A 26,168-nucleotide genomic window follows, 5' to 3' on the forward strand; every position below is an offset into this window, starting at 1 on the left:
GATGGTTGTAAAAGCTTGTCAATGACAAATTCGGCTCAGCTACATCTATATACGCTGTAGTAGTTTTGATACTTATTGCAGGAACACTTTCCAAATTGCAGCTATTTCCTAAATCATTAGTGCTTTCTGATTCTTCCCCAGTGGGGCGTTCTAGATCCTAATCCATGATTATTATTCATGGCCCTGCCGCAATTCCAGATAGATCAGTCAAATCTGTCAGGATAATCAGCGAGGTTTATCAGTTAATTGAGACAAGTGGATCCCGTTATCCTGTTATTTGTTTCCATTTATTGTGCTGATAAACTTCTTTGTCCCTTTTTCGTGAAACCTGTGGTGTCTGCTCGATTTTATCTGCTGTAAGAATAGGATTTCAAGAAAATGCTCAAAACCCAGATAGAAGAACAAGCCATAATCTTTAATTGTCCATAGCTTGCGGTAATCACACGAGAATAGTACAGGCAATGGTTAATTGTCAAGCATAAACATATATGTGAGCGAGAGCTGTATGTTACCTTCCCTTGTCCTGGCCATGGGTATCTTCACTGCCCATAAATGCCATAGATGTTGATCACCTGGGGAACGTAACCATTACTAAGCATAGAGCCCGGTCTTTTGGTCTTGTGTATATTATAAAATTCAGACCTTCATCAGACCGATTGCTTTAAAGACCAAAATGATCCTTTTTTTTATTTTGGAGTGCACAGCAAATAAAATTCTCCATATATTCCCTGGAGTGCCGGATTTCTCTTTTGATAGTTGCTTGATGGTCAGAAAAGAGGGTATCGTAAATGAGACCAAATCATATTAATTTGCCAAAGGAATTGTCAGAAAATAGCGGCAATTATATCCAAACACTTCTGCACTCTTGATGATGGGATAAGGTTGTGTTCACACATTGCATGCAAGAGGCAGATGGAAACTGTCCTGACGTGCCATGCAGCACGGTTTGCAAACGACTGCAGCTTTGTTTTAATGGCCACATGTTTGACTGCCAATATGCTGCATAACTAGGTGGTCACCTAAAGGGGTTGTCGCATGTTCTTAGGCCTCACTTGTACATCAGTGTTTGTATGCCAAAACCAGGAGCTGAACTTACAGCGAAACTGTAATTGAAAGATTTGACACCTGTTGTGTGTTTTGGCGATGCTCCTGGTTTTCCCATACAAATACCGATGTGCGAATAAAGCCTTAATTGGGTAAAATTGCATATAAACCCCCCCCAAAAAAAAAAAAAAAAAAAAAAAAAACTTTGTAATTTACCACTTATTAGAAATCCTTTCCATTCGCAAGAAACGTGAGATATTGTGCGTAATTTATTCTTTATATTTGCCAAAGTCACCGATCACCTATGCAATCTTAAAAGGGTGCAGCGTTACAAGCTCTTTATTATAGAGCTTGTAAGCGCTGGTCAAGTCTCTAGGTTTGGCCAGCTTCAGTGTATAACATACACTCGTCCACTGCTGCAGAGGTAACACCGCCTCTGCGAGAGTGTAGTGCCCCAAAGCGGGGTACAACAGAATGTTTACTGTTATCACAAATATGCTCATGGTACTATTGGGTTAATAACTAGCGATGACCAAACCTGCTCATATCAGATGTTATCTGAGGTGTTATCATGCTCAGTTATCTAAAAAAAAAAAAAACAAAACAAAAAAAAAAAAATTTTTTGCTCATACAAGCTTACTAAAGACAATGCTGTCCTAAATGTGAGCGCAATTTAAATAATAAACATGAGGCTGATAATGGAAATTTATACTAATTTATGATACATGTCACTAAAAGTAATTTATTTTCCAAATAAAAATCCTAAGAAAAGAAAAAATTCGCCAAAAATGCTGCGGTATTAGAACCGTACTAGTCATTCAAGGCAGGAAAAAGTCAGCTGCATTAAATGAGCACTTTTTTTTTCTTTTTAGAATTCAACTCACAATATTGTCTAGTAACTTCATAAAGAAATCTGCAGTTCCCAAAGTTATAAAAAAAAAAAAAAAAAATTGGATTGCCCAAGTTTTCACGTATTCTAAGACTCCCGAGTCTTATAGGTGTATGATATTTGATATACTTTTAAGGACCCTTGGAAAAATTTCTTCATAATATTTTATTTTTTTATATTGTGTGAAAAGAAGTAAAATTTGAAAGGGTTTTATGGCCCAGACTTTGTCACTGGGATGGTCACGGATCTGCTGTAGATGTTTTTTAGTTTCCCGTTTCTTCCCTACTAAAACTTCGGAAGTTTCAGCGATGTCTGGCAGAGAGGCAAGAATTTCGACTGACCGCTGCCAACACTTTCTCTTGCAGCAGAGTACACAGTGTTTTGTCACATAGTCCTGCTGCTGCCAGCAATCTGACCTGTTGTTTTTTTATAGCCTTTTACGCTTATTTTCAAGGTACTAAACATAAAATTAAGTTATTTACAGTTTGTTTTCCATTCAAGGTCATATGGAAAATACAAAATTCTATGGTTATTAAAGTATTGACTGCATAAGATGATAAAAAATGTTTTGAACTAAACCAACAAGGTTGATTGTCTGTCTGCCTTCATTCTTGTAAGGCATTCTTCCTGCCTAGAGCATCCTCTCACGTACTTAACATTTTTTTTCCTTTGTACTTGTTATTATATGGTTAATTGTTAATATTTTCTTATTGTTTATGTAGATTAAATTAACTATATCCTTTTAGTTTGGAGATTATGAATTATTTGCACATTTTTGACATGGGAATATGTGTTAACTGTTCTTGTGACTTGAAAGCAATCACTAAATTAAATTTTTGCAAATGTTTTTATTTTTAAATTAGTTTTTACGCTTGTCACTAGGGCTTTTTATTAGTCCTTTTTAGGAAGCGTTTTCCGCACACTCCGTTATTAGAGGCCGGATTACAATGATAGGTACCGCCTCTAGTATCGGTGGATAACACAGGACCCACCTAATGCAATAGACGGTCACACCTGACAGCGCTCCCTCTCACTTTACAATGACCTTTGCACACGTTCAGTAGATGCTTCAATACAAGAGTGGCTCGGAAACTGACCAACGTCGCTATTTACTTGTGGTGTTTCCTGAGACGAAAGTAGGTTGAGGTCTAGTAAAATAGATAAACAAATGGCATCAGTGGCCAGTATGAAAACTGCAAGATTTTTAGCCTTTAATATAAACTGATATGTTAAAAAAAAGTCATGTTTAAATTTGTTGAAAAAAAAAAAAATTAGCAAAATATTTAAACATTTTTTTTTCTTATCACTTCCCTATCAGATCAAAGAAATATTGCCTGCTATATACTGTTTAAAGGTTGCTTGTATTAAGGGAAGACTCAGACGGCGGTATAACTTGGACGAGGGTCGTAACTCAATGCTCGGACTGGCCATGTCCGAGTTATACCGCCGTCCGACTTTCTTAATGACTTTGCAAAATAATTAATATTCCCTGTTTTAATGTTCTTGATTTCCTGCCCTTATTACTTTCTAGGAAGCTGCACAGTGGTATGAAGACGTACGGCTGTGAACTCTGCGGGAAGAGGTTTCTGGACAGTTTGCGACTTCGGATGCATTTGCTGGCTCATTCAGGTGAGACCCACATCCTACTTTATTAGCTTTATTAGGTATTAGGTCGTACACTACAAGATGAGTACATGGATAGAATTAAGTATATGGAATTCTCAAGAATCATAAATGGGAAAACTAGAGACTTTATATGCAATAGCCTTCTAGAAGTGACTTGGTCTCGTTTACACCTATGTATTATATAGTTGAATACTCTGCATTGTGCCCTGTGAGCAGGTAATTGTGCAAAGAGTCAGACTTCAGCTCCTAATGAGCTCTGATCATTGATGTCACACGTCCCTTGGCACTCGTTGAAGACCCTTTATCAAGGTCTGTATACACTGTGCAACACGTGCCGTTAAATGGCCAGCAACGTGCTTAGCGGACATCTTGACCAACTCCAATGCGAACTGAACCATCTCTTAGAGCGCATAAACCACCATTGATCTCGGCAGCGCACATCCTTGTTTATACGGGATGATGCTCTGCCGAAAACTATTTTCTGCAGCACAAAAGATCTTTTAATCTACTGAATGAGCATTTTGTTGTTTGTCAGGTGACTGGCAGCCCAATTTATCAAGAATAGAGCGTTCCAGTGGAAATTGACGTTTTAGCCATGTAGCTTGCATCATCAGGTTATCAGTATCTGTTGCCATACTGATGCATAGGGATAATTTTTAGACCTCCATAAGTGATTGGATCTCCAGACAAACAAGCATTTTATCCATTTAACGGCTCTGCTGCTATATTGTGCACGAGTAAATGAATGGGATAAAACTTCTATAAGCCAATTTTTGGCTCATGTAATCCGACAGTTTATCCAACGGGTTCCAAGCCACCATACAAATGCATTCTCATTTCATGGGAGTAAGCCATTGCTAGACTTCTCGGGCGTCTGATTGCAAATTTAAAATAGCATATTTGTGGAAGTCCAAGGTTCATAGATGTCCCCTGAATGTGCTTCACCATGTGTATGACTAGATTACCATTAGTGTTAATCATTGAACTTCTAAAAGGCCAGACAAGTCTCCTGCCCCTTCCCCCTTCATTCCATAAATGTTTACACATACAAATGCGTGTATGAAATCTCACTTTTTTTATATAATCTTACTTTTATATATTACGACAACTTTGGGTCTTGTGTTTCCCTTTAAATGTTTGGTTCACATCTGTCAGCCGGGCAGCGCTGGCCTGTCCTACACAGGAAGTTATGCCTCAAAAGATATGGTAAATTACACTGTGTTCGAGTTGAAAATTTGTATGTAAGCTGCCAATTTTCACAACTAATTGTTAAGATCTTTGATAATGATTCACTGTTACGTGCGGTGCCCGTTTTCGTCCCTTTGATTCCTGTTGATCATATTTTATTTTGTAAGCATCGTAAATTCAGGATTTCTTCTTCTTCTTTTTTTTTTTTTTTGTACACAAAATTAATTTAAATGATCTCCATAAGGCCACGTTCATTATTTTACATCAGTATTGTGAAGCCAAAATCAGGAGTGGAACAATTTGAAGAAAAATATAGTAGAAAAACATGCACCAATCTATTTTTCACCAACTCCTGGTTTCGGCTTACAAATATGGACCAAATCCTGAATGTGTGAATGTAGGCTTATAGTTGTAGAGTTGAAGAACTCTAGAGAGGAGCAAAACACCCACAATAGGGCCATACTGTTTAAAAAGAACACCACTGAGGAGGTGGTTGTGCTCACCTGGTGATGTGTGAAGCAACAGCATATATATCCATTGCTGCTGCCCGTGACTGGAGGAGAGATCTTCCAGATGTTTATTTACTAGAATTGGAGAGATGCGTTAGTGTGCTGCACAAGATACCGTTGTGGCCAAAAGTATTGACACCCCTGCAATTCTGTCAGATAATACTCAGTTTCTTCCTAAAAATGATTGCAAACACAAATTCTTTTATTATCTTAATTTAATTTGTCTTAAATGAAAAAACACAAAAAGAATTGTCTTAAAGCCAAATTGGATATAATTCCACACCAAACATAAAAAAGAGGGTGGACAAAAGTATTGGCACTGTTCGATGCTTCTCTAATTTGTGTAATTAACAGCACCTGTAACTTACCTGTGGCACCTAACAGGTGTTGGCAATAACTAAATCACACTTGCAGCCAGTTGACATGGATTAAAGTTGACTCAACTTCTGTTCTGTGCCCTTGTGTGTACCACATTGAGCATGGAGAAAAGAAAGAAGACCAAAGAACTGTCTGAGGACTTGAGAAACCAAAGATGTGGAAGGAAAAGAAAAATTGACAAGAGATTTCAACGCAAGATTGTGCGGATGTCGGATAAAGAACCTCGACTAAGATCCAAACAATTTCAAGCTGCCCTGCAGTCGGAGGGTACAACAGTGTCAACCCGTACTATCCGTCGGCTTCTGAATGAAAAGGGACTGTATGGTAGGAGACCCAGGAAGACCCCACTTCTTACCCCGAGACATAAGAAAGCCAGGCTGGAGTATGCCAAAACTTACCTGAAAAAGCCTAAAATGTTTTGCAAGAATGCTCTCTGGTCAGATGAGACAAAAGTAGAGCTTTTGGGGCAAAAGCATCAACATAGAGTTTACAGGAGAAAGAGGCATTCAAAGAAAGAAACACGGTCCCTACTGTACAGTCAAACATGGCGGAGGTTCCCTGATGTTTTGGGGTTGCTTTGCTGCCTCTGGCACTGGACTGCTTGACCGTGTGCATGGCATTATTAAGTCAGAAGACTACCAACAAATTTTGCAGCATAATGTAGGGCCCAGTGTGAGAAAGCTGGGTCTCCCTCAGAGGTCATGGGTCTTCCAGCAGGACAATGACCCAAAACACACTTCAAAAAGCACTAGAAAATGGTTTGAGAGAAAGCACTGGAGACTTCTAAGGTGGCCAGCAATGAGTCCAGACCTGAATCCCGTAGAACACCTGTGGAGAGATCTAAAAATGGCAGTTTGGAGAAGGCGCCCTTCAAATATCAGGGACCTGGAGCAGTTTGCCAAAGAAGAATGGTCTAAAATTCCAGCAGAGCATTGTAAGAAACTCATTGATGGTTACCGGAAGCGGTTGGTCGCAGTTATTTTGGCTAAAGGTTGTGCAACCAAGTATTAGACTGAGGGCGCCAATACTTTTTGCCTGGCCCATTTTTGGAGTTTTGTGTGAAATGATCAATGTTTTGCTTTTTGCTTCATTCTCTTTTGTGTTTTTTCATTTAAGACAAATTAAATGAAGATAATACCAAAGAATTTGTGTTTGCAATCATTTTCAGGAAGAAACTGAGTATTATCTGACAGAATTGCAGGGGAGTCAATACTTTTGGCCACAACTGTGAGTAGCCTTGGAGTATTAGGTAAGGTTTTTATTAGTACCAACAAGTTTTGGAAACTTTCTCAAGGTCAAAAAAACTGATTTGGTTTTTTTTTTTGACCTCGCGAAAGGTGCCAAAATGTTAGTACTTAAAAAAACCTTATCTGAAGCTCTAAGGCTCCTCCTTTCCTGCAGCGCAGCCCACTGTACTTGATTCGGTCTATTCTGGTAAATTAGTCACATAATTGGTATTTACCCTAACCCTCCACTTCGATTTATCCAAAGTACACAACTAAGGCCTCTTTCACACTTCCGTTTTTTACAATCAGTCACAATCCGCCAGGTTTTGAAAAATCTCTCTCTCTCTCTCTCTCTCTCTCTCTCTCTCTCTCTCTCTCTCTCTCTCTCTCTCTCTCTCTCTCTCTCTCTCCTTCCTTCCTTCCTTCCTTCCTTCCTTCCTTCCTTCCTTCCTTCCTTCCTTCCTTCCTTCCTTCCTTCCTTCCTTCCTTCCTTCCTTCCTTCCTTCGATCCGTCTGAAAACGGATCCTGTGCCATCCGTTCACATCAGTTTAGAACGGATCCGCTTGTCCGCCTTTTTGGCGGATTATAACTGATGCAAAAAACTGAAGTGTGAAAGAGGCCTAAGCAAGAAAAGGGGTATGAAGCATATATGAAAGACTGTTAGGGTTCCAAAATGCGATGAGTACTGCTAAAACGCCCTTTGAGCGATAGATGGATTTTAAGTATTATAAAGAAGTACTAAACATCGAAAATGCACAAAATAAATCAAAATCTAATTATTTCCCAGGAGAATAATAGGAATTCTGTGATCTTCACTCACTCAAGCGATCAGTCATGCCCTCCACCTCAATGTCTTGTGTCTAAAGGTACTGTCACACTTAGCGATGTACCAGCGATATGACGCAGTCAGGATCGCTGGTACATCGCTAAGTGGTCGCTAGTGAGCTGCCACATAGGCAGATCTCACTAGCGACATCGCTGGGGACGGGGATCGCTACTTACCTGTCACTCCAGGCGATCCTGCGTCCTCCCGCCCGGCTCCACGCGTCGCTCGTCCTCACAGCAGGAAGCGCCACAGGAAGCTGACGACGAGAAACGGTCCTGAACGTTCTCGCGCGATCAGCGATAACCAGCGGGGGAGCCGGTCGTAGGTAAGTATCAGACACAGAGATATCACTAGCAATATCGCTATAACGTCACTAGTTATAGTGATATTGCTAGCGATATCTCTTAGTGTGACATACCCTTTACTGTAAGAGATCTGTTTGCTGCAGGAGCCTCCCCCCTGTATAGAACTCTAAACGCTGCCTCCTTTACTAAGCGGGTGGGGCTTCAATCAGCCACCAGTCTAATGGCACCAATCAGCAGAAGGTTTAACCTTTAGGTTCTCTGACTTTTTACAAGACTGACTGCTTCAGGGTCATGCAGAAAATGCTGTAGAGTAACAGACAGTAAGGACAACTATTTTTGTGTCAAACTAGCTTATTTCTGGGTTTAGTTTTTCTTTAAATATTGTAATGGCTTCAGTTCCCTATAGGAATAATTAATAAGTTAATATAGTAATGACTACAATGGAATATGGATGAAAAGATGAAGCCAGTTAAAGGAGTACTTCCATCAGACCCCCACAGCTAGCTGCTCATTGGAGCCTCTGAGTTGTCCATGTACCTTTAAAACTTCCATTCACCTAAGTTGCTGTATATTATAAAGTTATAATCTATTCTTATTAATTGTGGCATGTACAACATTACACGCAGAATCGTTTTCTTGCTCATATTCTAAGGCAGGTACATAACTTCCAAAAAGAACGTTCTAGGATTGGATTCTATTGATTTTTGTCTAGACTACAGGTCATTAACCGAGCCTGATGATGGATATCCAATCCTCCATTAGAATAGTAAATTCAGTGGTTGATTCCTGCAACAAATGTAGAGAAACTTCTCCTCTCTGAGTTTCCAAACTAGGGCAACACTCCTGAATCTTATGTAATTAAAGGGGTGGTCTACATAAACAAACAAAATGATGTTAATAAGTTTAAAAGAGTAAATCTGTGCAACTTACTGATATATACTGTTATTGTGCTCCTCTCCCACATTACACTGTGACCTGTAGGGGCTTTTATGCCCTCTCATTCTACATGCATAAATCTTAATATTGAGTAAGCCCCTTTAAACAGATTTCACTTCTGGTAAGCGTTTTTACAAGGTTTTCAAGGTGTCTGTGTTGATTTTTGCCTCTTCATTCAGAAGATCATTTGTGAGGTCAGACCCTGATGTTGGGGGAATAGGATAGACTCACAATTTCCATTCTACTTCATCCCAAACATACTAGAAGGGGCTGAGGTCCCATGTGCACTGGTCATATTCTTCCACGAAACTCCCCCAACCATTTTTGCATGGACCTTGTGCATTGGGCACAGTCAAGGGGAACAGAAAAGCCCTTTCCCAAAACTGTTCCCACAAAGCTGAAAGCTACAATTGTCCACAGTGTCTTGTGCTGAAGCATTAAGATTTCTCTGCACTGGCATGAAGAGGCTGACCCCTGATTACAGCCCATAGGATTCTCCTCTTCCACCATTTGTACAGTGGGCAAATACAGTCAGGGAGTAATGTCCTTCTGGAATCACCAAACTCAGACTCCTCCTCCATCAGGTGTCATACAGAGAAGTGGGATCTGTCTCCTCCAGAATCCAGTGGTGGCTGCTTTACACCACTCCATCCGACGCTTGGCATTGTGCTTGGTGATGTAAGGCTTCATGCATCAATATCTAGATGGCACTTTTTCTGTCAGCTGTATTTGAAGAGGGCTGACTGGCTTTACAGTTCATGGTTTTCAAGGTTGAAGGTAGCCCTAAGTCCATAAAGATCAACCTATCGCCTAACGTGTTGATCCAGAAATGGGGGGGGAACCCTATGGATAACAGCCCAACTCATTAACCTTAAAGGGGACTAACTTGGCTACTAAATTGAACGGTCAGGCCACTTCATATACTGCTAAGTTGCTTACATGGGAATCTGAAGTCTCAAGTCTTGGGTCGGAAGTAGTACTGCCGAATCCAGGATCGGAGGACATATCTAAAGATTGCTCCTGTGATATTCGAAGCAGATTAGTGGGTTCTTCATTTTAATATTCTAATTTAATATCATTTTGTTTAATCTGACACCCTCCTGTAACATAATAAGAATATTGTAAATGTGACCAACTACCAATATAAATATCTGTGAAGGTTTCACATATTTTTCCACCCCTTCCAAAATATTGTGACTTTGTCTTCATATTTTTGTTCTGTCTGTGTCACTGTCTATTCATCTCTTGGTATGTATAGGTCTCTGTCTCTTAGTCTTTCACGCTCTCACTTGCACTCTCTCACACTTTTTTTTTTTTTTTTTGTGTGTGTTTTTGTTTTTACGTTGTTGGTTTGGGTTTGTTATTGTGCAGCTGGCAGCGTGCCTGCCCTGGGATTCTGCCAGTGCTTTGGTACAGTATGTACAGTGCTGTGTGCCAAGTGTATCATCATGCAAGATTACAAATACATGCTTCTTCTATTTTACTCCCTGCTCTAATGTAACCAGGGGTGGAGCAGAGAGTGCATAACCAGGGCAGCAATTTAAAGTGTCCGTGTGACTCTGTCCCGATACTGACGACACAAGCTGGCCGAGACATGCTACCTATCTGGATTCATGTAGGACAATGCCTCAGGAGCTCCAAGCCATAGAAAACCCAATAGTTACATTTTCTATATTTTGTTTTTGAATTACTTAGTTGATGATTTTTTTTTTTTTTTTTTTACTTTTACATTTTGCATATTTCTTCCTGTACTAGATTCTAATCAGAACATCTAAACAGAAGTCAATGAAGATGAGAATTGCAAATCGACCCAAACGCCTTGGAGTCTCATAGTTAACTTGTGGACCCCAGAAAGCATGATTTTGATAATCTCTTGAAAACAATGTTACCACATATAAGATGGAACATGTTTAAAAAATGTACTTTTAGAAATGGTCTTAAAAGTATAGCCCACTTTTAATTAGGTACTGTTCTGTTGCTTTAATAATGGTTTATGCTCCTGACCTACTGTTCTAATCTTTAACTTTTTTATATCAACTTTTAATGTGTACTGAATTGTAAAGAGTAGCTGGGACTTGATAGAAGCCCATTAAACACCCTGAGACAATCTTGGGCATGTGGCATTTTTACACCTTAAATAAGCATTCCCATCAAAGGTTTTTTTTTTTAATCCTCTTAATATATTGCAGTCATCATATTATATGGCACTGTGTACTTACAATTGCTCATTTTGCCTTTTTACCCAGTTAATTTTTTTCCATTAGGACTATGACACCACGTGATTTAAAAAGAAACTAGCTGAATCTTTCTAAACTCTATGTAGAAGCAGGAAGTATCTTTTTTTTCTATGCATGAGTCATCATAAGAACTACAATTCTACGTCCCTGGCAGAACATCTCCACCTCCTCTTTAACTCCCGAGCCAGCTGCTCACCCCCCCCCTCGACAGGGACTCTACAGTCATGTCGAATTGTAGTTCTAATAATGACTCCTGCAGGGATAAGAGACATCCTGTTTCTACATAGAGCTTAAAAGGATTCAGCTAGTCTGTTTTTTATCATGTGATGTTATAGACTTTATGGAAAAGAGAAGAATTATCTGGGTTGAAAGGCAAAATGAGCAATTGTAAGTAAACGGTGTTATATAATATGATGACTTCAATATATTAAGAGGATGAAAACCTTGGGACGAGGAGTGCTTCTTTAAAGAGGTTGTCTAATCTATTGATATTAGGATAGGTAATCAATATCAAATAGCTAGAGGTCCAAACCCGGCACTCCCACCACTTAGTTATTTTCTGTTCTGATTACAGCTGAACGTGTACAGAGCAGAACATCCCTTTGCTGTTCACTGTCTAGTGTCATTTGCCAAGAACTGCAGTGTTGCTCCTTTTGAAGTGAATAGGAACAGAACTGAAATGCCTGGTGGGACATACATACCTACATACCTACACACACGTTCACTCTGTTATTTACCACAACTATTGACCTTTTAAATAAAGTTGGCTTTATTTCCAACAATGGGAGTCACACCTATCCATTGAATGAGTGATCACTTGCTGAGCTGTGTTGGTCCAACTCTCGGGAACCCAACTGACTCCCATAAAGGGCTCAGAACTTGGCCACCAAAATGGATCAGTGGCCACTATCACGTTATCTATGCGACTGCTAGAGGGAAGAGCACAACAATCACAATTTTGTGCCATTTAATAGAGAAACCAGAAGTTTTTGTCTTTGCTGGAGTACAGCTCCTTCTGCAACTGAGTGTTGTCACCTCTATACCTTGCCTCCGAGAGTGGCCATTGCTAGACCTTTTTGTTGCACCATACCCCTTCATTAGAGAACTGCACAGATGCAGCTTCATTTTTTTACGAGCCATTAACGCCACATTTTAGTGACTTAACACATGAATAAATGAGCCTCATTAGGTAGCTGGACAGGTAAATTGATGCCTAATCCACCTTTACATTACTCTATACTTTTTGTATAATGTCTCATGAACCAATCGTAGCTGGAGCCAGATGTACCCGAACCTTCTGCATCAGATACAGACAAGTGAGATCTCCAGCCTAGAAGTAAACAAATTAAAAGGAGCTCTGTGTAGTCTTCCCACCCCCTTCCTCCACCGCCCCTTGCCATTGCTTTTGACCACACTCGGTACGCTGTGTTACTCTTCCTTGGCACTCATATACTTCAGTCATAATGTCCTAATTGTCCCTGTGTCATTCCATCACCGAGCTGGGTACATTATATTCCTCTGAGTGGAATGACACAACTTGTATTTTTGTGTATTGCGCATTAACCTCTCACAAGACTACCTTAGATGAGTGTTCAACTATTTCCTAGCCAGACTCGGGAGAACAGGAGAAATAGTCTTTGGTTTCTTGCCCTGCAAAAAAAAAAAGGGGAGTGGGTTAATCTTATTGAGCCAATGCTGAAGCAGCCTTTTGTATTCAGGCTATTTGTAGATATTTGGGTGCACAATAAAACTTCTGGCTGGTGAGGGTCCAGGTGCTGTGCTCAAGACATTGTGTCCAGCAGAGATCCACAACACTCTTATAGTAGGTGGGAGCCAGAGTCCCCGAATCCTACTGATCGCCACTATGTCTCCACTTCTTGATATATTGATTTCCTCCCCATAAAAAGAACTAGATTTCCATTGCTGATGCCACCACTAACTAAGCTCTCAGTCACTGATAACTAAGCATTATATGTGAAGGAAAATACTCTTCCAGTATGTTTGCCAGAAAATCCTGAACAATGAACTCTCTCCAAGCGAGCAAGCTGCCTGCACACAAGATATTTATCTGAGGACATTTTGGCAAATTCATCTGAATTTGGGGAGATCTGGTGTCGGGGTAGTCATACACATAAGATACTTGTTGTCTGAATGCTCCTTCATCCGATGCTGAACTCTCCCAATCTTTCTCATACACATGCATCGTTCAACCGAGCATGCATTTGGTCTGTAGGTGGAGAGATGATTAAGTTCCCACCATCTGGTGGTGGACTACTATCTCCCAGCAGAACACTTGGATCGATCATGTTGAAAACCGGTACCTGACCCTTTTCTCCACTGGCTTCATCTGTGGGAGAGAAATTAGAAACTTTCATAAGCCCCCCCTTCTTACACAATAGATTGTCGGCAGTCAACAGAGATCTCTCTCAAGTCCCCCACCATCCCCCATACACAGGAACACTTAGCTTAGCCAGGCAGTTCTCAGTTCTGTTTGAGAGAGCAGCTGCCCAAATCCTCTGGCGGCAACTTCTCTTATGGAAAAGAATGGCCATAGGATCTACATGTACTATCTGTTGTGGCGGTTTCTTCTGTCCCTCAACTACATCTGTTGCATTGAAGTTGGGAGGCCCTACAATATATTTGACTGTTGACCGTCCCCCTAATAAGGTCTCGTTCGGCTGACAGTATCAGGTTTATATGGGGGGCCTACACACATACGATAGTCAGTTTGTCCTGTTATGTGTAGCCTTCTTGTGCCCCTTGCAAGCAATGTGTTTGGCTATGTGAGCAGGTTGCGGGATGCAGTGACACAGGAGCCAGAGCAAGGGTTAACATTAACAGGGGTATACTCCACACAGGAAGGTAGTGGGTTAAGCAGGGGTATGGCAAGTGATATTTAGCAAGGTATGGGTGCGCGGGGTAAGGTAATAGCAACTATTCATGAGTTAACTTATCAGTCCAACGGCTTCCTGGCTGCAGAGTCTTGGGTTCCTACTGTGGCGCCTATGCAAATGGCACGTGATGATTCCGATGTTGTCCTGAAGAAGTTGGGGGTCCGGTTCCTTGCAATGAGTCCTTGTTGCCTTGTGCGGTGTCCTGAGTCCAAGGTTCGTCGTGTGGAATGCAGCGCAGTCTGTAACACTGCAGGAGCATGACTCAGCTCGACAGTAGTATGTGGGTGAGGAATGGCACAGTTCTAGATGGGTCACCAGGTCTGTCTTGGGCGACATGCGCTTGGTAACAACCGGCCTGGAGCGTCAGGCACTTTCGGTTGCGGGAGCACACAGTAGATCTCTGTCCACAGTCAGTGTACCTGGATGCAGAGAATCTATAGTGCGGGCCTGCGCCATCACTGACCCCAGCGGACGGAGCACCAACCTTCCGGGGACCGTAACAGCATCCTTTTCCTTGGGTACTTGGTTTGCATGGAACTGGGAAATTTTATTCCTCCATAGTTTAGTAGGAGTATGCTGAAGAAATATACGGTATTAGACAGAATGAATGTGGCCTTTACCGATTTGTACAGATTAGTGCTATATCCCGTGCAGCTAAAGCGAGCATTAGAATATTGAAAGCAAAAGTCTGTACAATATAAAGTACAGTGGGTACGGAAAATATTCAGTCAGACCCCTTTACATTTTTCACTGTTTCATTGCAGCCATTTGGTAAATTCAAAAAAGTTCATTTTTTCTCATTAACGTACGCTCTGCACCCCATCTTGAATGAAAAAAACAAACAAAAACAAAACAGAAATGTATGTGTGGAGAGCATCTGTTGATGTAAATTGATTCTTTTTTAAACAAATGGGTGTGGACCTCAACTCTTCTGTGTGGGATTCTTTTTGCGGACCACCCAGTTGGTGAAAAAGGCTCCCTTTTATATAGAAGGGGCCATATCTCTAGAACGGAGAGGTGCAGGGACAAAAATGAAAGAACACCGGATGCAGGAGAACAGCAGCGTTAAACAGATTTAATAATGACATATTTATTGCAAGTGACCAGTGCTCTTTAAAGAGATTCAAAATAGGCACAATTGGGTTTTGTCATTTAATTGAGTCATATCGTACATGATCGCGTAGTTGACTCCCTTTTCCATTAATATTGGACTGCGGGGGTGGATATAGGCAGCAGAGCAGTATATGGGGGCCCCTTCTCTAAAATATCAAAAAGACCACCCCCCCACATTAGCCCCTCTTTGTCTCAGTAATTGTAAGCGATGACATTCATTAGTTCAGTAGTCACTGCTTTTATTGTGGCCGTGTGCCCCTCTATCTACGGGGCCCCTGTGCAGCTGCACAGGGCACATATGGCGTGTCAGCTCCTAGTGAATAGCACAATAGAAGTGTCAGCTCTGTGGGACAGAACTCTGCTGTTTTAGCCTGCTTCTGCAATTTGCATTTATTTGCTTTTGCGTAAACCTGTAATATTGTTTTATATGTGGATTCTGCAATAAACATAAATGTTGATGGGACTTCTTGCCACTTGTACACAGCCCCGGGCCACAGTCTGGCCCTGGGCCCGGCACCCCCAGCCTTTTTCCCCGAGTGATGTCATGGGCGCACTGGCAGGTCTCGATGTTCTGCCAGCATTCCACAGCGTTTATGATCACTCGCAGATGTGAATCCAAGAACACACTGTACCCAGAGACTAAATTAATGCAGGCTTGAGTGCTGTCCAACCCCGATACAGAGGAGGGACTCGCTCCGGGAGGAGGAGGGGGCGACAGCGCAAACTATTTAATGCTGTTTATAAATTATACACCGCCTGATGAAAAATACATCCCCCCCACCCTTCCTCCTCCCTGCCTTTATTTTATCCGTACCCTGACAGCCGAAGAGAGGCTCAGTTTGGTTTGAGCTCCTGTTTTGGCAGATCTCATAGAAGACATATTTCATAAACTAATACAGGGGTGATGATTTACCCTGCTATAAGGTGGAGACGCTGGACCGGGGTCTCGCTCTCTCCGTGACTTCCAGAAAATTATTCCTTTATTATGTCTCCTAGACTATTACACCAACTCATATCCTCTATATTTTTTTATTTTTTTTTTAAGCCCTAAATGCAACTTCTCCATTATTTGTGCCGTAGCTTATGCCTGGGTTTAGGTATTGGATCATATTGTTACATTTGGCTTTAGTTTTTTGTTACATTTTTTTATGATTTCTCATTTGTCCGTAAACCCCTCTTTATATGAAGGCGCTGAACTACAACTCCTAGATCTCACTTTTAACCCTTCTCTCTCTCAATAACAAGGTATATATTTGCACTCCGTGACTTCCAGCTGTCACTTTTTAACCCTTTGAGCACAGCATGGGTCATAATTTACAACCGGTAGCAGAAATATTTTTTTTTTACCAATAGAGCGCGATACAGAGAAGGTTCATTTCGCTGGAATCCACTAGAAAGTGTTTGAGGCACTAAAAATTATATTAAATTAAAAGTTTGTTTTTTTTGTCCTATTTAGAGTTGAGATATTATGGATGGAAATAATTTGTCTACAAAATGCCCATTGATGGATGCTCTTAAGCTTTAGAACGTTTCGATGTCTGGTTTAGATATCAATCCAGCAAAAATAGGTGTGCAAAAGGCAAGAAGCGTCCATGTTCTTGGCATGATCCAAAATACAACTTTTTTAAAATTCTTATTTTTTATTATTTTGATCCATTTTTTTTTGCAAATTACAGTTCTGCCTTAAGTGCAAAGGTTTCGATCCGTTTACCAAAATGAGGTTTTACCCACCAATTGGACGAGGGTGGCACAGGAAGAGTTAACCCACCCATAGTCCTAGGTATGGCAAAAGCGTCTCCGCTACTAATGTTTATCGCATGCCCAACAGGCAGCTTGGTTTAAAGCTCTGCGTTGTTGCTAAGTAGCAGCTCTTCTCCCCCCGTCTCCTCCCTCCCGTACTGTAATGGGCTTATTTTGTATTCCATACAGCTCTGGGTCTTATTTTTGTATGCAAGACAAAGTGTTTTGATGGCGGATGGAAGCAGCCTGTGTCTAGAGGCTGTTTGGAGTTTTTTATGCTATGTACAGTACACACTGTGCTTTTTGAGCAGAACACAGGCTGTTCAATCCGGCATTGTTTCTTCGCCTCGCTATGAGAACATCCAGCAGTTGGGACAGAACTGTCCTGAAATGGTAGCGCCGTTACCGGATTTCTTAATTCTTTTTACTATCAATTGACATGCATTCCCTGTCTTTGGGTGATGTGATCACAAATAATGGGCAAGGTGGGAAAACAATGGAAAGTATTAAAGTCGTTAAAACCACAACAACAAAATATCTTACACTAATAATAATATCTTTTTTTTATTTTTTTTAGATAATATGGCTATTCCTTTTTTATTTTTGAACCATAAAATAAAATATATTGCTTACCTGAAGGTACAGTCCTAGATGTGGAAGCAGAGGCTTAAAAACTATGAATGCAGGGGTTGCAGTCGCACCCATTGCATGGAGCCTAAGGGACCCCAAAAGATCCCTTTTGGCTCATATGAAGATAAGTATTATTAAAGATCCCATAACTGTTGGGGGCTCTATTGTAGTCTTTTCACTGGGGTCCCCGAACTGTAGGTTCCACCTTTGTGTGGTAGCTATCCTACCATTTGTGGCGTGAGCATGAAAGTGACGGTAGACCACTGATCTTTCATCTGGTCGTGTACCGATCTCCAAGTACAAGTGTTCTTTTTCTATTTGTGCCCATGCCTCTCTGTTTTGGCATTGTTGACTACTCTTCCTTGTATATACAGTGCCTACAAGTAGTATTCAACCCCCTGCAGGTTTACATATTTGGAATTAACTTGGCATTGTGACATTTGGACTGTAGATCAGCCTGGAAGTGTGAAATGCACTGCAGCAAAAAAGAATGTTATTTCTTTGTTTAATTTTTTTTTAAATTGTGAAAAGTTTATTCAGAGAGTCATTTATTATTCAACCCCTCAAACCACCAGAATTCTGTTTGGTTCCCCTAAAGTATTAAGAAGTATTTCAGGCACAAAGAACAATGAGCTTCACATGTTTGGATTCATTATCTCTTTTTCCAGCCTTTTCTGACTATTTAAGACCCTCCCCAAACTTGTGAACAGCACTCATACATGGTCAACATGGGAAAGACAAAGGAGCATTCCAAGGCCATCAGAGACAAGATCGTGGAGGGTCACAAGGCTGGCAAGGGGTACAAAACCCTTTCCAAGGAGTTGGGCCTACCTGTCTCCACTGTTGGGAGCATCATCCGGAAGTGGAAGGCTTATGGAACTACTGTTAGCCTTCCACGGCCTGGACAGCCTTTGAAAGTTTCCTCCCGTGCCGAGGCCATGCTTGTCCGAAGAGTCAAGGCTAACCCAAGGACAGCAAGGAAGGAGCTCCGGGAAGATCTCATGGCAGTGGGGACATTGGTTTCAGTCAATACCATAAGTAACGTACTCCACCGCAATGGTCTCCGTTCCAGACGAGCCCGTAAGGTACCTTTACTTTCAAAGCGTCATGTCAAGGCTCGTCTACAGTTTGCTCATGATCACTTGGAGGACTCTGAGACAGACTGGTTCAAGGTTCTCTGGTCTGATGAGACCAAGATCGAGATCTTTGGTGCCAACCACACACGTGACGTTTGGAGACTGGATGGCACTGCATACGACCCCCCCAAGAATACCATCCCTACAGTCAAGCATGGTGGTGGCAGCATCATGCTGTGGGGCTGTTTCTCAGCCAAGGGGCCTGGCCATCTGGTCCGCATCCATGGGAAGATGGATAGCACGGCCTACATGGAGATTTTGGCCAAGAACCTCCGCTCCTCCATCAAGGATCTTAAGATGGGTCGTCATTTCATCTTCCAACAAGACAACGACCCAAAGCACACAGCCAACAAAACCAAGGCCTGGTTCAAGAGGCAAAAAATCAAGGTGTTGGAGTGGCCTAGTCAGTCTCCTGACCTTAACCCAATTGAAAACTTGTGGAAGGAGCTCAAGATTAAAGTCCACATGAGACACCCAAAGAACCTAGATAACTTGGAGAAGATCTGCATGGAGGAGTGGGCCAAGATAACTCCAGAGACCTGTGCCGGCCTGATCAGGTCTTATAAAAGACGATTATTAGCTGTAATTGCAAACAAGGGTTATTCCACAAAATATTAAACCTAGGGGTTGAATAATAATTGACCCACACTTTTATGTTTAAAATTTATTAAAATTTAACTGAGCAACATAACTTTTTGGTTTGTAAGATTTATGCATCTGTTAATAAATCCTGCTCTTGTGTGAAGTTTGAAGGCTCTAACTTATTTGCATCTTATCAAACCTGCTAAATCTTCAGGGGGTTGAATACTACTTGTAGGCACTGTACATCTTGTCTTTTTAGCTAAGTGAGTGTTTTCTTAAAGCCCAAACTCACTTTGTTAAAATATAGTTAAAATATAGGAAAAATGGGGTTATATCTCAGGAAGGTTGTGGCACAAAGCAAACGAAAAACATCACACTCGGGAGAATAGTGCCATTTACACCAGGAAAAAACAAACCTGCTTATTCATAGGTTCTTTTTGTTGGCAAAATTTGGAAATCCCAATGATTTGTTATCCCACGTTTTGACATTCAGTTATCCAGAGAATTATAGATTTGACACCACACCTATCTATCTCTCCTGACGCCCTCCCATACTCATGAATATATGGCCAAAAGTACGTATTTGTTTTAGGGGTGAGGTGTTTTCATGCATTGACCTTAAATCAAGGGACAACAGAAGCGTTGGGCTTTTAAATTTTGGAATTTTCGTTTCTTTTCCTGATATAATTTGTTAAAGAGGAGGCAACAGGGATCGGGTTTATTGGCAAGTTTGGCTAATTGTAATGTGTGTGGGACCTTAAAAAGAGGGTTGGTCATGACGATCAACTTGCTTATTATTGACTATATATTTTTTTCTTTTTAAATTTACACAAAATTTCTCTATCTGGGAGGAAAGAAAAATTCCAAATCCATACTATGAGCAATTGTTCTTTGTTGCGTTTTCCTAACGCAAGTTTTAAACAGTTTATTGAGAAACCTGGCTCCTACTTTCATTAGAAGTAGACATTATCTTCAAGATCAGAAGTTATGCCCTATTCTATGGATAGGCAATATCTTGCTGATTGCTGGGTGCTTGTCCACTAGATTCCCCAACGATATAGGCTTTGAAACCCAGGAACTGTTTTTGGCAGATCTGTTTCTTGAGTGGAGAGTTGGTACGCATGCTCAACCCTCAAGTTTTTTTTTTATTACTCAGTAAATCTGTGAATGTTGTGTGTTTTTTTTTTTTTTTTTTTTTTTTTTTTTTTTTTTTTATACACTTGCATTAGGAGGTATTTGTATGTGACACTGGAAAGGAACGACACAAGTGCCACAAGTTTTTCTTTATGACAAGTCCTTCCGGTGCATATTATAAGGTCCTGCAATACATTTTTTTCTTATTTGTTTTGTAATCTTCTGAAATAAGGTAAGATCAGATGTGACCAAAGTGTGCTGGGGGACCCATTAGAAGGTCCTTTGCCATTCTAACGCCTCATAACTTTGGATTTTCAAAGTAAAATGAGAAATAATGAACTCTTACTAAATGGAAACTCATGTGGACTGTAACCCATCTATGTTGCAATTTCTTGGGGGGGGACACAGACAAGAGGGCCCTTATACAAGAATAATATATGTACCTTTCCAATCCAATAATTTGGTCTACGTCAAACTGCTTGCTGCATTGGAAGTAGCCCTTGTTTCATCTTTGGGGGCCCTGTTGCAGTTCAATACCTGGAAAGTATGAGGAACAGCTGTTTGCCAAATCCTAACAAAGTTTTATGGTCACCTTCAATCAGAACTTTTTTGCCAATGGAATACTAAATCTATTCCTTCCGTCCTCTAGATCAGGGGTCCCCAACCTGTAGCTCGGGAGCCACATGTAGCTGTCTGCCAGCTTGGTGCATTAGGTCCAGGTCTAGCAAACGGGTATGAAGAGTACATCTCATAATGGTGAATTTTGTGAGTAACCCTGCACAGAATTGCTGATCTGGATGCACATTTACTGGTGTTAGGCGTTTAGAGATCTTTTAGGTATGGTACGCTGGAGGATGGTGCGTAAAGCTGGATGTGACAGTGTCTTGGTAGTCCTTGATGGGAGAATACTGAATGGGGGGTATTATGGGAACCCCTGGATGTCAGTGTACTGCTTTGGAGTGATTTCTGTGGAAAAGCTTTAGTTATCATTATACCTGTAATAGGGACTTTGGTTGACACTACTTTGAAGGGGGCAGGAGCTGGATGTGACTCGCGACCCTCTGTGCTGAATGTGGCTCTCGACCCTCTCTCTAAGCTGAATGTGGTTCTCAAGGTTGGGACCACTGCTCTAGATAATAGAGGCACACCATCCCATGCATGGTCCTAAAGGAGCACTACCAGTGATTTAACTAGTGTCTACTGGACACTACGCTGACACACAGCAAACATTCTTGCCACAGCTCGCAATGATGTACCATCCTGGATGAGCTGCACTACCTTAGCCACTTGTGTGGGTTGTAGAGTCTGTCTCATGCTACCACGAGTGTGAAAGCACAACCAACATTCAAAAGTGACCAAAACATCAGCCAGAAAGCATTGGTACTGAGATGTGGTCTGTGGTCCCCACCTGCAGAACCACTCCTTTATTGAGGGTGTATTAATAATTGCCAATAATTTCCATCTGTTTATTCCATTTGCACAACAGCACGTGAAATTGATTGTCAATTAGTGTTGCTTCCTAAGTGGACAGTTTGATTTCACAGAAGTTTGATTTACTTGGAGTTATATTCTGTTGTTAAAAGTGTTCCCTTTATTTTTTTGAGCAGTGTACTTTTTATGACTTTTAATACAAATATTTCATTTGGTGGATACTATGATGTAACTATAAAAACTGTGAATATAATGGCTGTTAAAATCAATATCTCATTGTCATCATCCTTCAATAATGACCTGATAAACCTATTGATAAAATGCAGCTTTTATTTCCAGATCCATTCATGATAAAAAGCCTGTATTGTAGTAGTTGTAGAATGAGATCTAAAAGTCCCTGTAATAGGGATACATAGGAACAAGCGGCTTCCTGATACCGTAGTAATATAGCCGCGCACCGTTACTGCGATTTAATGAATTTGCTTTCACACCCTTCAAACCACCAGATACGATTATGGCTGCCGTGCTGGCCTTTTTTAAAAGGTTAAGCCACTCGTACCCCCAAAAAGTGGATGCTACACGTTGGACATGTCTGAATCTGGGTGGGCAGCGACTCTTTAGGGAGGGGCAGGCGAGCTCTGTCTGAAACCCCAAAGAACAAGATAAATTTAAAATTGTAATTGGCTGACTTCCACAGGCTTGCGGCTCTTTTAATGAGTCATAATAACTTCATTTAAAGCCAGCTGAGCAGAAAATAGATTGGAAAGAAGCCGGGGGCCATTATGGATTTCTCTATGTGTGTGTGTTTGACAGCTTCTGTTGTAGACAGTCGTGCAAGAGAGACATATTTATTAAAGCTGTTGGACTTGAATATAGGTGTGATTTAGTAATTGTGGATTCCAAAACTATGTCTAGACCAGCTGAATATTGATCCGGAGCCGCTTCTCATTCATTTCCTCCAAAAGATGCCTAAACCATGAGAAAAACATTGGAAATATGCCGAATCCTGTACAGTGCTCACCAGTTATGTAACATATAAATGAAATGGTAAAAGTGCAACGTTATTACTATTATTATAGGTTTATTTCTAGCCTTTTATAAACGCCATTAATTATTCAGGGCTTTAAATGACCTAATAATGAGCCTTGGCATGGTGCAATGAATACTATATTGGGTGCAATTTTAGGGACCTAGATCTATTGTGCGAAAATGTCAAATTTATACTTCAGATATCCCTAAAAGGAAACAAACTCTGCCAGTCAACCAATATTACATGCAGTTATTAGTTATCTAAAACCACCAGTACAGGAGTCCCGTTATCCCTTGTCACCAGTGGAGGAAGCCATTTGGCATTTCTAAATTCTGGAGAGAATAGCCAAAATGTATAAAGCTCCAGCTGTTCCACTGCTACCTTGCTACCAGTTGTGGTTTACAGGGCTGCAAGGGTGAAAACGATCTACAGCATGCAGGGTTGGACTAGCCCATTGGAAAACCGGAGAATCCTCCGGTGGGCCCTGGCTTCTCCTTCAGAGAAGTCTATAGTACAGATCTTGAAGATGCTATGGGGCTCTTGAGTTGGGGAAAGCCCAGCGCCAGCATCTGGATTTCAATGGTATCTGAGCAATCACATGATAGCCGATCGAATCAGCAAGGAGAGACAAATCCTAACATTGTGTATCTTACGGCTATATCACTTGATACAGTGCCTGATGAAAATTAACCCAGGTCCAAATAACCCCTTTAATGATAATGCATTGGTTTTGTATAGATGAAAGATGGGCGCTCAGAATCATGTCTTCTGGTGGGCCCTATGTTCCTCAGTCTGACAGCATGTGACCACTGCAACCAATCATTGGACTTGGCAGTCTTGTGCCATTTACTTCTTCATTGCCATTAAAGAGACTCTGTCTGCACAGAATGACTGTTCAAACCAAGTACAAGCACTTGGTGCTTCATGGTAGGGCCAAACATTTTATATGCAACTTCTCACCTGCTTGTTTTCCCTCTCTCGCCCTTCTTTGTCTCTATAAACCCAGAGCTGTCAATCAAAGAGAGGGGGTGGAGATTGAAGAAAAACAAACAGGTGGGAAGGTCTATTTAAATGTTTGGCCCTGCCGTGAAGCACCGTGCGGCGGCACTAAAGACCCCGTCACAGCGATCTCGCTAGTGAGATCGCTGCTGAGTCACAAGTTTGAACAGTCATTCTGTGCTGACCATCCCTTTAAGGCCCATGTTTAGGCTACAGCATTATGAACAGGATGTGTAAAATACCACTCTCTAAGTTGGTGAGAAGCAGTGGAGAGGTATCACAGGAGCTGGAAGGTCAACTTATTATGGTATTTTAAAGTATTTCTAGCTTTTTTTTCCCAATCCTGGATAACCACTTTTAAAATCTTAAAGATTTTAAAAAGCCACATATATCTGGTCCATAGAGAAAATCTTATGTGAATGTGTTGAAGCTCAGGTTTGAGATTTGGCTTTAAAAATCCAGTGCCGAATGACTTCGCTGCATGATGTTCCTCCAATCAGGCTGGTCATCACTTCTTTGGCATCAGTATCACCCATGGAATGAATATTGCACCCATCTCCTGTACAAGAGGTTAAAAAAAGAAAGAACAGTGCAAGCCCAGAAAGACCACAATTTGCACACACATTAAATTTTACACATAAAGCTTCAGTTAATATCCAGCATATCATTTTACATACTTGGCATAAATTGTTTCCCCATTAGTAGCATCTTCTGGGGCACCTTTCCAGCAACTATTAATTTGTTAGATCTATTGTTTTATTTAAAGAAAAGCTTTGTTTGTTTTTTTATTTATTTATTTTTTTTATTTTTTTTATTTTTTTTACTAATGAAGACCAACAAGGTATTAGCTAATGGTGTGTTATGGTATAACTGATCTATTTACACTGCTTAAGGAATTGGTTGAAGAATTTCAGGAAGTTTGTTGATGTCACCTTCCAATGGGTTTGCCAGTGAGTGATGTCATGTACCATGGTACCATGTTCTTCTGCCCCACTGTATCCTCTGTGACCTCCCTCTGTGTGAGCGCCTGGCATAGTGTGAAATTTGGGGACAGTTTGTCACTGGATCCTGTCCCAGCAATAAATCTACCTGTTAATATATTTAGAATTGTAAGTGACACAGCACAGTGCTTCCTAAGGCTCATTCCTAAATAGCCATTACTTGGCAGAGTTAGACCGATCAGCCTGCAATGTGCTAAATGCAGCCAGCATGTTTAACTACTTCACTGCCAAATATATTGACTGCGTAAATGTTAGTATGAGAATATAATATATATAAGTGCTGAGAGGGGTTAATCTGCCATGTTAAGGGCTAGGTTTTTGTGAAGATCTGAAGAATGAGTGGGAGGTTGTTCACCATATCTCCACCACAGGGTGTGGTCCAGAAGGTAAATATGGAGCCTTTGGACACATTCAGTGTTCGGTGTGTATGCATATGTGTGAGTACACGCATTGGTACAGCCCTTACCACTGACACCCCACTGATCACATAATGAGGAACTTTTATGCATTAGATGGACCCTAATAGTGATGGTTGGTTAAAGGGATATTCTACAGGGTAGGCCATATATACATCTAAATAAAATGGGAATGGTTGGTGATATCTTCCTGTTTGTGTCACATTAGTATATGGGAAGGGGAAAACTTTTCAAAATAGGTGGTGACCATGGCGGCCATTTTGGATCCAACTTTAGTTTTTCAAATGGGAAGAGGGTCATGTGACGCATCAAACTTAGTGAGAATTTCACAAGAAAAACAATGGTGTGCTTGGTTTTAACGTAACTTTATTCTTTCATGAGCATGCGTCGAACATCCCTTCGGCGGATATTAGCTACTCACAAATGGCACCCTGACAAAATCCAGCTGCTGCAGCATCTCAACGAGGAAGACCCAGATCGGTGCGCTGAATGTTCAGAATGGGCAAAGCAAAAATTGGAACGGGACCCTCAGTTTACACAGAACATTATGTTCAGTGATGAGGCAAACTTTTTTTGGGTGGGTCATTTATTTGGCTACACCTAAATAAAATGCGAATGGTGTCCGTTTTCTTGCGTAGGGTGTCTTGCATTGAAATCTGCTGCAATGACCCAGGTACTGCGTTCACCAGACATCAACACAATTTCTATCCACTCCTCATGTGTTAACCTCTGTGACATGTCAATTGCTGTAAACAAGAGAAACTTGTACATAACTCATGAAAGAATAAAGTTACATTAAAACCAAGCACACCTTCGTTTTTCTTGTGAAATTCTCAATACGTTTGATGTGTCACATGGCCCTCTTCCCATTGAAAAAAAATAAAGTTGGATCCAAAA

General features: G+C 41.0%; 1 protein-coding gene across 3 annotated transcripts in view; it reads left to right on the forward strand.

Moving 5' to 3' along the window:
• ZBTB16 (zinc finger and BTB domain containing 16) overlaps positions 1-26,168 on the forward strand; it is a 149,923-nt gene that overhangs the window by 70,503 nt on the left and 53,252 nt on the right. For all 3 annotated transcript variants that reach the window (XM_073585292.1, XM_073585291.1, XM_073585290.1), the window contains one exon: positions 3,465-3,562. In XM_073585292.1, coding sequence (XP_073441393.1) covers positions 3,465-3,562 — 98 coding nt within the window. The remainder of the gene's footprint in view (positions 1-3,464; positions 3,563-26,168) is intronic.

This window comes from Dendrobates tinctorius, unplaced genomic scaffold (assembly GCF_039654945.1).
Source record: "Dendrobates tinctorius isolate UK_male_01 unplaced genomic scaffold, ASM3965494v1 ptg000086l, whole genome shotgun sequence".
NCBI lineage: Eukaryota > Metazoa > Chordata > Amphibia > Anura > Dendrobatidae > Dendrobates > Dendrobates tinctorius.